The sequence below is a fragment of the Hirundo rustica genome, chromosome 13, assembly GCF_015227805.2.
Source record: "Hirundo rustica isolate bHirRus1 chromosome 13, bHirRus1.pri.v3, whole genome shotgun sequence".
NCBI lineage: Eukaryota > Metazoa > Chordata > Aves > Passeriformes > Hirundinidae > Hirundo > Hirundo rustica.
Genome location: NC_053462.1, coordinates 9,657,117 through 9,669,323, shown reverse-complemented (window position 1 = coordinate 9,669,323; position 12,207 = coordinate 9,657,117). Strand labels below are relative to the sequence as shown.

At 41.4% G+C, this 12,207-nt stretch overlaps 1 protein-coding gene across 4 annotated transcripts in view; it reads left to right on the top strand.

Annotated features, from left to right (window-relative positions):
- FBN1 (fibrillin 1) overlaps positions 1 to 9,764 on the top strand; it is a 147,007-nt gene extending 137,243 nt beyond the window's left edge. For 2 of the 4 annotated variants that reach the window (XM_040076977.1, XM_040076979.2), the window contains 7 exons: positions 166 to 288; positions 1,179 to 1,295; positions 2,054 to 2,182; positions 3,003 to 3,122; positions 6,342 to 6,573; positions 7,598 to 7,772; positions 8,488 to 9,764. In XM_040076977.1, coding sequence (XP_039932911.1) covers positions 166 to 288; positions 1,179 to 1,295; positions 2,054 to 2,182; positions 3,003 to 3,122; positions 6,342 to 6,573; positions 7,598 to 7,772; positions 8,488 to 8,877 — 1,286 coding nt within the window. In that variant the 3' untranslated portion in view covers positions 8,878 to 9,764. Of the gene's footprint in view, positions 1 to 165; positions 289 to 1,178; positions 1,296 to 2,053; positions 2,183 to 3,002; positions 3,123 to 6,341; positions 6,574 to 7,597; positions 7,773 to 8,487 lie in introns of those variants that run through there. The other 2 variants (XR_005702942.2, XR_005702941.2) reach the window with 1 other exon arrangement.
- The last annotated feature ends 2,443 nt before the right edge of the window (positions 9,765 to 12,207 follow it).

Genomic DNA, 12,207 nt, shown 5'->3' with positions numbered 1-12,207 from the left:
ACTTGAAGAAAGAAATAGAAAGATTTTGAAAAATGAGGGAAAAAAATGTTACTTGTTAATGCTTTGGGGATTTGGATTTCCTTCTGATCTATCCTGAAAATTTTGTAAAATATTATCACAAATCTTGATTACCAGCGCTGAGGTATCTGGTTTTACTTCTTGTAGATCTGAATGAATGCAATGAGTCTCCAAAACCTTGCAATTTCATCTGCAAAAACACAGAGGGGAGCTACCAGTGTTCATGTCCAAAAGGATACATCCTGCAAGAAGATGGGAGAAGCTGCAAAGGTAACAATCAAGAAAAGAATTTACTGCAGAAACTGTTTCACAGACAAAAATAATTGCAAGGACATTTAAATGATGCAAATCTGTCTCCTTGACTCACGTGAGTATTTCCACTTAAGTCAGTGGAAGCCTGCACAGGATGGAACTGGTATTTCAGTTAATTCCTTGTTAATTTGGATGAACAACAGATTGACAGGAATTTTTGCAGGTGGATGGCAGCTGATCTTAAAATTGAGTTTGTAATTAATAATATATATGATTGTTCTTATTTTGGTAAACCTGTTGGTTTAAGCCATATAATTCAATGATAAATGACTCTTATTGGGTGCAAGGACGACCATGGTCTGCAGTGCATTGCCCAGCATCAACAGAATTTTTACCTGCTGCTTTTGCAGCATGCTGGGTAAGGCATATCAGTGCAGGAGAGATTTTGGAATATTTGTTAGAATTCCATACATTTATGTGTCTTGGTAACTAAGATTTGACTAAAACCACACAATTTAGAGCAGCGATTACAAATTTGGCATGGAGGATGACAGCGTACTTTGTTGTTAGCGTTTCAATATTTCTTTTGGAGTAATCGTGTGCTTCAGTGCAAGGCCGTTTTCCACTCTGCCAGCTCTCATGAAGATGGTGACTTCCCATTTATTGGCTGAGCAGATATTTATTGTATCACACCAACTTTCAGACAGATGAGAGTGGTGCCTGCAATTAGCATGGACACTGTGTAGCTCCAAAGTCCCATTCATTAATGTGGGGCTTCATGTAAGAGGAACCTAGTGTGGAAAGTGAGATGTAAATTCTAAAGGTTTTATTTGCTGTTATTTATTTATAATCACTTCTTTCTGAGCCCAGGGAACATAAGTGAAAGATGTTTTCTCTGTTTTGTTTAGATCTTGATGAATGTGCAACAAAGCAGCACAACTGCCAGTTCCTTTGTGTCAACACTATTGGGGGATTCACTTGCAAATGTCCTCCTGGATTCACTCAGCACCATACAGCCTGCATTGGTAGGTGACCTGGGAAGGTAGACACAGATTGGGATTTATTGACCCTTACTCCAGAAGCAAAGTAGCAAGGAGGTAAAATCATCTTCCTGAGGAACCAAATGGAAACAGGCCAGATTCTGATCCTAATCCCACCAGAGATGCCAAGAGGTTCCTTCCTCCTACCTTCCCTTGCTTTCATAATCTGTCTTTGAGTTTTGCACTTGCAAGAACCAGCCAGTAAAAACACCACTTCATAATTCTTGCCTTACCCTTTCTCAGGGATTGAGCAAAAAAATAGTCCTATTTCTGTTTGTAGCTCATTGAAATCATGTCAAGGCTTCTTGAAGCAGCTATGAAATATACATTTCTGCAGTTGTCCTCTGAACACATACCCATGGGGTAGATGGAAATGTTAAACTAAACTGCTCCCTCCTGCAAAATGCACTTTCTGCTCTGCAAGCTGGGTCCTGTTTCTGTGTCAGTTTGATGGTCCCGTGGTGTCAGTGTGAATTTGGAGGTTTTTGGAGACCAAAACATCAAACTCTATATTCTTGGTGAAGAAAAGAGTTTCCCTTCTTATTACTTTCGTGCTTCCAAATTCAAAAGAAGGCATTGTAAACTGTCCTGTAATGCAAAGTGAGAACCTGGGAGGGCAGTGGGACATCTGTGTTACTGATGTGCCTTTACCTCCTGCCACAACCCTTCCACCATTAGCATGGCCAAAACATCAGCTTTGAAGTGACAGCTACAAACTAACACTGAGCTTTGGCTTCCCTCAGACAACAACGAGTGTGCTACTGAGATCAATATCTGCGGGGCAAAGGGCATTTGCCAGAATACACCAGGAAGTTTTGTTTGTGAGTGTCAACGTGGCTTCTCACTTGATCAAACTGGGCAGAGCTGTGAAGGTGGGTAACACACAGTGCATTTAACTTGGCCTTCTCTTGCTTCCTTAATCTTCTTTCAGCCATACTGTCACCCAAGGAAGGACCTGTGGAGTAAGTGCCAAAATCTACAGAAGCAAGCATGTGTAGGTCGAAGCAAGGGCTGGGTACAGAAATTTAGCAACAGTGCAGTATTCCTCTCCCTGGGCCATAAAAAATGGATATATTGTGCAATTCTAAAGAGCTGGACAGATATTTTCCGAGGAGATATAGCCTGGAATGTTTTAGTTTAAGTGTCCTAAGTTCAGTGAACTTCTTTTGAATCCTGCATGGATTTCTGAGGGATTCATCAAGGACAGGAAGTCTTGCATCTCCAAGGTGACCTGCTAAAGAGAGAGTTCAAGGTCTGTAGACTTATTCCTCTGGGTTCTTAGAGCCTTCTCCTGGGACAGAGTTTGGGTTGTTTTGAAAAGAAGTATCCTGGGATTTTTGGGTTGGATATCTGGGTAAAAGCAAGGGTCTGTCTGCTGTGGAGCTGGGACCCTTAGGAAGGCATTAGGGATCCCATATACAAATGGCTTTCTGCTGTCTGCTCCATAGCAGAATGCAAAACCTGAAAATTTCTGCTGAATGTGAGAGCTTTCCATGGTTTTCAGCCCTATATTACTTGCTGTGGAGCCACAAATCAAAACCGAAAGGCCCAAAGTGGTTGGAATTTCAGAAGATCCTGAAATATATCTATATATACGATAAATGAATATATATGATTATTTGTAACATGTTTCCAAATAGAGCATAATTTGAGCTTCTCTCCCAAAACTCACAGTGTGTTTCACCCTTTTAGATGTTGACGAATGTGATGGCAACCACCGGTGTCAACATGGCTGCCAAAATATAATTGGAGGATACAGGTGCAGCTGCCCACAAGGATATCTCCAGCATTACCAGTGGAACCAATGTGTTGGCAAGTCCCTTTTGTAAATTCATACATTAAAATGCATGTTACTTTTGTTAGCAGCAAGAAGTGAAGGGCAGTGGTGCAGTTTGCCATACTTTCTTTTTGTGATTATAATTTGCTTAGTTCCGCAGAGTTTCATTCCAATTGTGGTTTCCTGTGAAGGCAGAGTGGGTATGAAGCCCACAGTAGCCCCTGTCCTGCTTCAAGAAGTGTTTAAGCACAAAGCTCTCCTTGAGAGTTCTAGAGGTTGTACTGACTTGGAGGAAACTTGTGTTACTCATGTCTTTCGTGGTCTGAACAAAGGAAATCTTACTCAGCTCTGCAATGGTCTCTGCTTGGACAAAGGTCCTGTCTAAGAGTGGATGGTGGATTGAGCCTGGCACTCTCAGAACTACAACTTTGGATTGTTAAATCATAAAATTCAACTTTTGGCCCCAAGCATCTCAAATTCTGTTAAAATCTTATTTGATCTGTGCCTTTGTCATTCTTGCAACACCTACAGGAAGGCTGCTGTGTTTTAGTCCCTCCTCTACAGAATTAACAATTTGTCGTATTTGGGCAAACTGCAACTGTCTGTTTAAAGGTGCTTCCTTGAAGCTTTGGGATACAGGTTAGACTGAGTGCTCACAGGACAGTTCTGGTTATAATTAACAAATGCTAGTGCTCATAAGTTTATGCTAATAAGTACACTGGTGAATTAAATGCCTATTTCATCCCTATCTAAACTTTGTTGTTATGCCAAGTCTCTGGGCCCTCATGGGGCTCTGGGTCTCTGGGGCTGCCTGTGCTGCAGTCATGGGAAAAGTCTCTGTTTCAGCAGTGTAGTATCCAGTATATTCAAACAAGAGAAACAGGAATCATTTTTCCTCTAGTGACAGTTATGTGCAGTTTCCATCACATTTAATGGGCTTCATGCAAGCTAGTCTTGTGTGGACACTCAGAGATGTGTTTGGTAACCTCTTTGAGAACAAGGGGCTGTATAACATTTTGTTTGGCTTTCTTTGCTTTCAAAAAGATAAATATGCCTTGTCTTGTTATCACCATGGTGCTCCAGGGAGGTCTCTGCTTTTAATTGTGCTTATCAAACCTCCTGACATTATATGCAGTCCTTGCTGTGACTTTTGCTTTGCTCTAGCACTCTATGCCTGTAACATACAGAGAACAAGGAGGCAACACAAACATATGGGGGTTTTGAATGTTAATCAAATTAGCAGAGTTTAGGGTTAAATTAGAATTTAATCTGCAGGAGGCTAAAAAACCCCCAGCAAACCAGCACTGTCACATCTGGCTGCTGCAGGACACTGTGAAATCTGAAAAGGTGCAGCGCTGTGCTTTGTGAAACATCTTGGCTGTTTCCAGGTCTTCCTGGGTGAAAACATTTAACTAATTGTATTTCCAAACCAGATGTACACTGATATTCCAGCTTTTGAGGCCATTGACTACTGTTTATATTTATACAGGGAATACCAGTTTCAAAATGCACAAGCACTGAGTATTTGCCCCACTGAAAGGAAGGTGCCAGCCTTGACACCAAAAATACGGCTCCACTAGAAAATTCACCGGAGAAAATTCTTCTGAGAGCCACAGCTGGGGAAAGACTCAGCCAGTACTTCCACCTTCTTGGACATGGGGCAGTCCAGGCAGAAATCCAAATCCAAAGCATGAAAGGAAGTTTGGGTCTCTGTGTCCTCATGGCACTTCTCCTTCCTGCTGAAGCTGAGCATGACACAGCTGTGTGTTACAGAGCTCAGGAGAGCAAGGCTGGTGCCTGACAGCACAGTTTTTGCAGAGTCTGAGGGTCCCAAAACTTTTTTTCTTTTTCTTAATATTTTTTTTTCTTCCAACACTCACCCAAAATATGGGAATTAATCTCACTAGTGTCCCCTTTCTTGCTGCTGTGGAGCATGGTGAAGTGAGCATATCTGCTCTTGGTGCAGTAACTGCCAGTGGCCCAAACAAACATTTATGATGTTGATATAGTTGCTGTGAGGCGTGGTAAACTCTGAAACATTGCTCTGGGTTAATAGCAAACCCTTACAGGCTCTGGGAACACAGAATCCAGCCCCAGGTTTTAGTACCTTGTGGTCTCCACATGTTCACGTTGTACGTCTGTAACTAAATATTTTGAAGATATTATCTGGATCTCCTGGGTGTACCACGGGCAGAATCCGTGTACTAGGTTTTTCCGTGACAATTCCTTCATATTCCTTGGCAATCCCAACTGTGCAAACAGTTTGTGTCTTTTTTAGCCTCTTTAATGAATCATTCAGGGATTTTTTATGTTGCTGCAACACATTTAGATAATCACTGAAGAATGCTTTGGTTCCTCCCATGTCTTGTGCTGTCTGTGACTGCATCCCTTGCCCAGGCACTTCCACAGTACACCACATCGTGAATCAGGCTGCAAGAAGCAGAGATATTGCTTTCAAATAAAGAACAAAGAGCCACATTGTTTGGAAAAAGACAATAATGCTCTGATTTATTCTCCTGTAACCTGGATGTTGAGGTCAGAGATGCTGCTCTGTACTTCCCAAATGGAGTTTCTTATGTGTGCACACACCCACAATGTACATATGCATTTATCACAGAAAATGGGGAACAATAATATTTAGAACTTTTTAAAGCAATTTGCCACATCAGACATCAAAAACGAGACCAGGTTCATTTCAAAAAGTAGCCACTTTCAGTAGATAAGTCTGAACTGACCTCAAACTCCTACAGTGCCACCCTTAGGAAGTATGGAAAAGGACTGGTTCAGAATATAGCAGGCTTTTATATCTCAGCTGCTTTTATTTTTACTTTACTACTTCCTGTATCTTATCTATGTCTAATATTTAAATGTAAGTGTGTAGGGAGGAGTTTTCAATGCCTGGAAAAAGTGTCAGAGCTTGATTCCTTACTCTTTTCCCTTTAATGTTGAATAGCACTATGAACAAGGGATTACTTGACCAGATTGTTGACTGTAAAAAGTTTTCTTATTCTCAATTATTTCTCTTCTGTTTCGCTGCTCTCCAGAGCATGAGCTGACATGGGATGAAACATCTTCTGTAGAGTAGCCCCAGTGTTGCTGTTGTGTGGTTGTGGTCATCTTCCAGGGGCCACGGCCCCAGCCAAAGGGGAGGACAAGCCCAGTTGCCTGTGTCCATCTGAGGTGGCAGCACATGCAGCCAAGCACGATCTGTACCTGGGTAAAAGCTAACATGGTATATTCTGCTTCTTTTCCAGATGAAAATGAATGTCTCAGTGCACACATTTGTGGAGGAGCATCCTGCCACAATACTTTGGGAAGCTATAAATGTATGTGCCCTACTGGATTTCAGTATGAGCAGTTTAGTGGAGGTTGCCAAGATATCAATGAATGCGGTTCTGCACAAGCCCCGTGCAGTTATGGTTGTTCAAACACTGAAGGTGGCTACGTCTGTGGATGTCCACCTGGTTACTTCAGAATAGGACAAGGGTAAGGGATTCTCATTTTAAACTAACAGATTCCAAGGGGACGTAGTCCACTCCTTTCTTTGCAGTGTGGAGCAGCAGAACCAGGGGGATTGTCAGCAGTTAAAGAGGGACAGGATTGGGAAGGCGCTCAAGAGTTGGATGCACCTACTGGTTTTGGAGATTTGGGGGGAAACGTAACCATGGAAAGGGAGGGGTTTAATGCCTGACACTGAAATTTGGTCAGGGCTATCAGGTTCAATCCTCTATTTTAAGCTGCTGCTTTCACCTTTCCTGCACACCTCAGCAGCCTGCCAGGTCCTCTGAGCTTGGCACTTGGGAGTTCACACTCCTTGCTGTAATTCGCTCGTCTCCTTAAAGAAGAACAAAACAAACATTAATGATACCCCCTACCAGCTGCAAAAAGAAATTCCATTATGCAATTGGTTTCACCTGCTGCTTGGAATAACAACTCTGCACGCTCTTAGGTTCTTGTATGTTCCATATTATTCTGTGTTCTAAATTAATATTTTTTTTAATAAATGTCTGCTTTATCAATAAAACCAACTTTCCCTTGCCTCAGTGGGCGTGTTAGGGCTGTACATCATATAGGACCAAGAAACCCAAATGGAAAGCAGAAAGATTGTGGTTTAAATTTTGTAAGTGACTAAAAGCTTTGGGATGCATTATGAAAGACCTCACTTCTCAAATTTTTCAGCAGTTGTTGAAAATTGGTCTCTTTAAATGTGTTTCAGGCTGGATAATAGAAATTGCTAACAACAAACTCAGAGCTTAAGCCTGTGTTTTTAAGACTGTTAAATACTGGCAGGTCTCTCTTGGGCAAAAACCCACGAAGGCAGATTCTTGAAATAAAGAGTGGCCTCATTATGATTCAACGAGAATTTTGTCTGTTGACTTTAGCAGAAATTTTTCCTAGGAAATGAATGCAACATAATTGCTCAATTATTTGTACTTACAGTCCCCCAAATACAGCTTTTGATAAGATCTATGTCTTGCTGGAGTTAATTTTGAATTTCTTCCTTCCTCAGACACTGTGTTTCTGGAGTGGGGCTAGGCAGAGGTCAAGGACAAGAGCTTTCACTCAGTGGAGAAGTAGATGACAACTCGCTCTCTCCAGAAGCTTGTTATGAATGTAAAATCAATGGCTATCCCAAGAGAGGAAGGAAACGCAGGAGCACTAATGAAACTGCAAGTGAAGCAGAGGTAATTGACCCTTTCTGGGGGGAAGGAGTTTGTGGCTGTCTTGTGAAAGCTGGACTCAGAAGGACCTGTGCCAAGAGACAGTCCCTCAGGAAAAATCTACACCCTAAAGTAGACCAAAACTGGTTTTGGATGTCAGGTAGCGTTTTTGTCCCAGAAGTGATGTAGAGCTTCCCTTGCTTTCCAAATGAAAATGTTACAGCTCGTGCTGCTGTCTGAAATGTTACCACCCAGTCAGAGGTGAAGGGTGAGGCTGCTTTTCCAGCACTCTGCTGCACCTGCAAGCTGCCCTGGCTCCACACTTTACCCAAACATATCTTTCAAAGCAGAAAATCCCCACTGAAATGCTGTAGCTGCCTCGCAGACCCTGCTGTTCTTCACAGTTCTCTCAGCCTGTGGCTCCCCTGGCAGACAGGAGGAGTGTGCCTTGTTTGCTCTCTTTGCAGGAGGCTGGTCACAGGCTCCCAGCATGGAGGGACTTCATCTGTCAGGCAGCAAGGCCCCTGCACGGAAACTGCCAGCACAGGTCTCGGGCTCCTCCTACCACACGGGGGTGGTGACAAAATCTTTACTTCATCCTGAGGAGTCCTAGGCCCATAAGAGTGGATTTTGTTCTGTAACAGATGATGTTACAGAACCTCATTTTTAAAATTGTCTAAAACACATCCACGTGTGAAACGCTCTCTAAAGCCAACTGACATCCTTTGTTCTCGTGCAGGATCAGCAAGAGCTGGAGCCGCCAATCAGTCTCGCCAGCTGGGATATTGAGAAAGCAGCGGTCTTCTCCATCAACATCTCGGATCTCAGTAACAAAGATCGAATCCTGGAACTGCTCCCTGCCCTCACGACACTGACAAACCATAACCGATATTTAATTGACTCCGGAAATGAAGATGGTTTCTTTAGAATCAATAAGAAGGACGGGATAAGTTACCTTCATTTCACAAAGAAGAAGCCAGTGCCTGGAAATTATTCATTACAAATCAGTAGTATTCCACTCTATAAAAAGAAGGAACTTAACCAGCTTGAAGCGAAACATGACAAAGACTACCTCAGTGGTGAGCTGGGAGATAACCTGAAAATGAAAATTCAGATATTGCTTCATTAATTCATCAACCAAAGACCAAATAATTAAACCAAAGATAGATAGGTAGGACTGAATATTCCTCCCAATCAGATTCTCCATATCATAGGTACAATCTTACATGAGTACATTTGTATGAACGAGCACTATCATATTATTACATAAACAAGGTACAGGATGAATACATGAGCTCAAAACTACCACTTTCTCAGGCTTTTACGTGTAGCTGAGCTACCTGATATGTTGAATCTTGAAAACTGGGACTTTGATCATTGGAAGTTGGCCACTGATGCTGAGACACGTCATCATTTCAGCAGAGGTACAAGAATGTGCTTTCAACTGATGGACAGCTCTATTTTTGTAATTCTTAAACTTCGCTTCTCCAACTACAACTTACTAGGTCAGCCATTTATGATATCCATTTGGTGCTAGTAAATTTTCAACCTAGATTTATAAATGCACTGTAATATTTACACAACTTAGAAGCCAAAATTGCCATTATTCAGTCTAAATACTTCAATCAACCAAAGTTAGCTCAGTAGTTTATCTCAGTTATGCCTATAATACATTACATGTAAATTAAGTGTGTGTATACTGTAATCATGCTATTTTTATCAATGAAGCATTTGTAAACTAGATTAATAATACCCTTAATGTGAGGGTTTGTAATGGTGCTTATAAGACCAACTACTTGTTAACTGTATACACAAACCTGATGATAAAATTTCTGTGACTTGCCAAAATGCACTGAGGTCAGTAGGGACCATTAAACATTCTCAAAAGTCAGATGACAATCAGTGCCATCCTACACCATGACGTATTGTAACATGTCAAGAGTACCCATAGTCATTCATATCAACAAGGGTTCAATGTCATAAATGTCACAATAAAACAGTTTTTTTTTTTAGTTTATTTTGTGGCCTTGTGTTCTTGCTAAAAGTGTGATAAACTGCATTCTTACACTTCAGGCGTTGTCAGTAGGGTTGTCTTTGTATCTGTCTGTGTGTCCAGATGATTCCTCCTTGAAGAACCTGCTGCTGTTCATTCTTCATGCAAAGAAAGAACAGAAGAAGTACAGAAACCTTCACAAATCTAAACAGCAGTGGACCTCTCTCAAGTTACTGTGTGGTTCCAGAAAGGAAATGAGAACGTTTCCAATGACATGACCTGAGTAGTCCTGTCAATGAGTAATCTCATAGTCAAAACATGCAGAAGTGGATGTTAAATCATTATACAGAAAACACAGTTAAGTGTGAAGTCTTGTTTGCTAAAACTGCCTTAAGATACTCCTTTCTTTTGTCTCCATTTCAACAGTTACTATCATATAGCCCAAGACTGATAACAGAGGAATAATCCAATACCAGAAACCATCACAAGCCGTAGATGGGTTTTGGTATCAAGTGAATTATTCAGTGATGTGGGTGTTCTTGTATATGCAAATGCCATGGTGTATCTTTTAGCAGCTGCAGAACACTGTACTGAGGTGTGATGCTATAAAATCTGGAAGAAAGAAATGCTGAAACTGCTGCTGGGACAGCACTGTAATTGAGAGAGGGAACATATATTGAGCTATAATAGCTTTGGAAGGGAAATGTACTCCTATAATTCACCCCAAATTGTATTATTGCTCTCTGTGATTTCTTCTGCATAACAAATAGAACTATATAGAAAAGAAGCTTGTGCACAGGATTACTTTGATATTTTCAATAGACCATGTCTGAATTTTATTTATTAGTGTGCCAAAATGTTGAACAGTGTATTTTTCCAGATGTTGCATAACTATGGCAAGATATAACCAGAACTTTACAGTTGTAAATAGCACTCTTATATCAGCGGGTTGAGAGTGATTTTTAGTGCCAGTGTGCATGATTGTATAGTTTCTAGGTAAGTGTACAATTTAAATATTTTTTCTCAGCCCCTAAACACTGAGAGGAACTGAGAAGGATGATTTCAGAAAGACCTGTCAGGAGTCCATCCAGTAGAGTTGGTTTACATTTAAGCTCTGTGTAACACCTTAGGATGCCAAAGGTTGTTTGACTGTGTTCCAGCAGCCCCAGTGTTGCCCACACAGTTCTGCAAATTGTCTTTGTTATGCTTCAGAAACAAGAAATCTTGACAGTAGCTCTTTTAGTAATTTTAAAATGGAAAAGCCAGTCTTGCTGTACCAATCTGCACATAAAAAATCCTATTTTTTTGTACATGATTCACTCTTTGCAGCAGTGCCTTTTAACTGATATATAATTTTTGCTTCTTGGTTTTAGTTGCTGTATGTGTGTGATAATTTCCATTAGTTTGAATTTCTGCAGCTTCCTTGGTGTCTCAGTGAAGCACAAATGTTGCACAATAACATTGCACGAAACCTGCAATTAAAAAGTGGTTTTTAACTTGCAGTGTAATTTTGAAGTAATCTGCTGTATTTCATTTGATAGTGGGACCCCAGAATGACTCTAAGCACTAGACAGACTGAAGTAGAGGTCTTTCTAAATGTGTGTCCTTTTGCAATTAAAGGATATTTTTCAAATTCAAGGAAATGCTTAATTATTTGAAATAAGTGTGGCTTCCCTCCACTGCAATTGCACATATGACTGCATAGAGAATTGCATGGATAATAAATCTGATTTTTCGTTAACAGAGTTTAACAAAGATGGCTTTTGCACAGCAAATCATTCTCTTATTGTGTGTTGTAACGCTATCTTGTAAACTTGACGGCCCACGTGTATTTTGGCAGAACACCACTGTTTCCACAGTCTCTCTTTTAAGCTAACTTTCAAAGAACCCCAAGTATTTGCTTTCTTATGGCAGGTCTCAAAGGGTCATACTCAGGTTTTCTCTAAGATAAATATTCTGTGCTGTGATTCAAGTTCAGCTTTGTGCTTTGGAAGAGCTAATCAGGTCAAGACTCCTGAGCTGCTTGGAGAGCAAGACGCCGCGGTTCGTGTCCAGCAGCCGCCTGTTCCTGAGCCCAGGCTTGGCACTGGCAGCCTCTGCCAGCAGCACCACAGCAGGTAAGTGCATCACCAGGCACCAAACCTGCTGCTCTGGGCCAAGCTGGGGGTGGTGGCACTGGCATTGCAAAAGCTTTCTCGCCACTTTTAAAAATTGGTGTTGGCTGGGGAGGAATGGCTGTTTGCACCATTAAAGCCTCACAGTACTTTTGTGAATCTGACAGTCTCTACCCAAATGAGCAAGGTTAACAGCTTATGTTCTGCTGCTTCTTTCTGGGTAGGCACCAATGAAGGGAGAGCTTCTCGTACTTTACTGTGATGAGAAAAAAATCTTATCTTTTCAGTTATAGAAGGGAAGCCAGAGTTCAGGAGTGGATGAGGCTGGAGCTGCAGGAGCTGTGCACCCCTC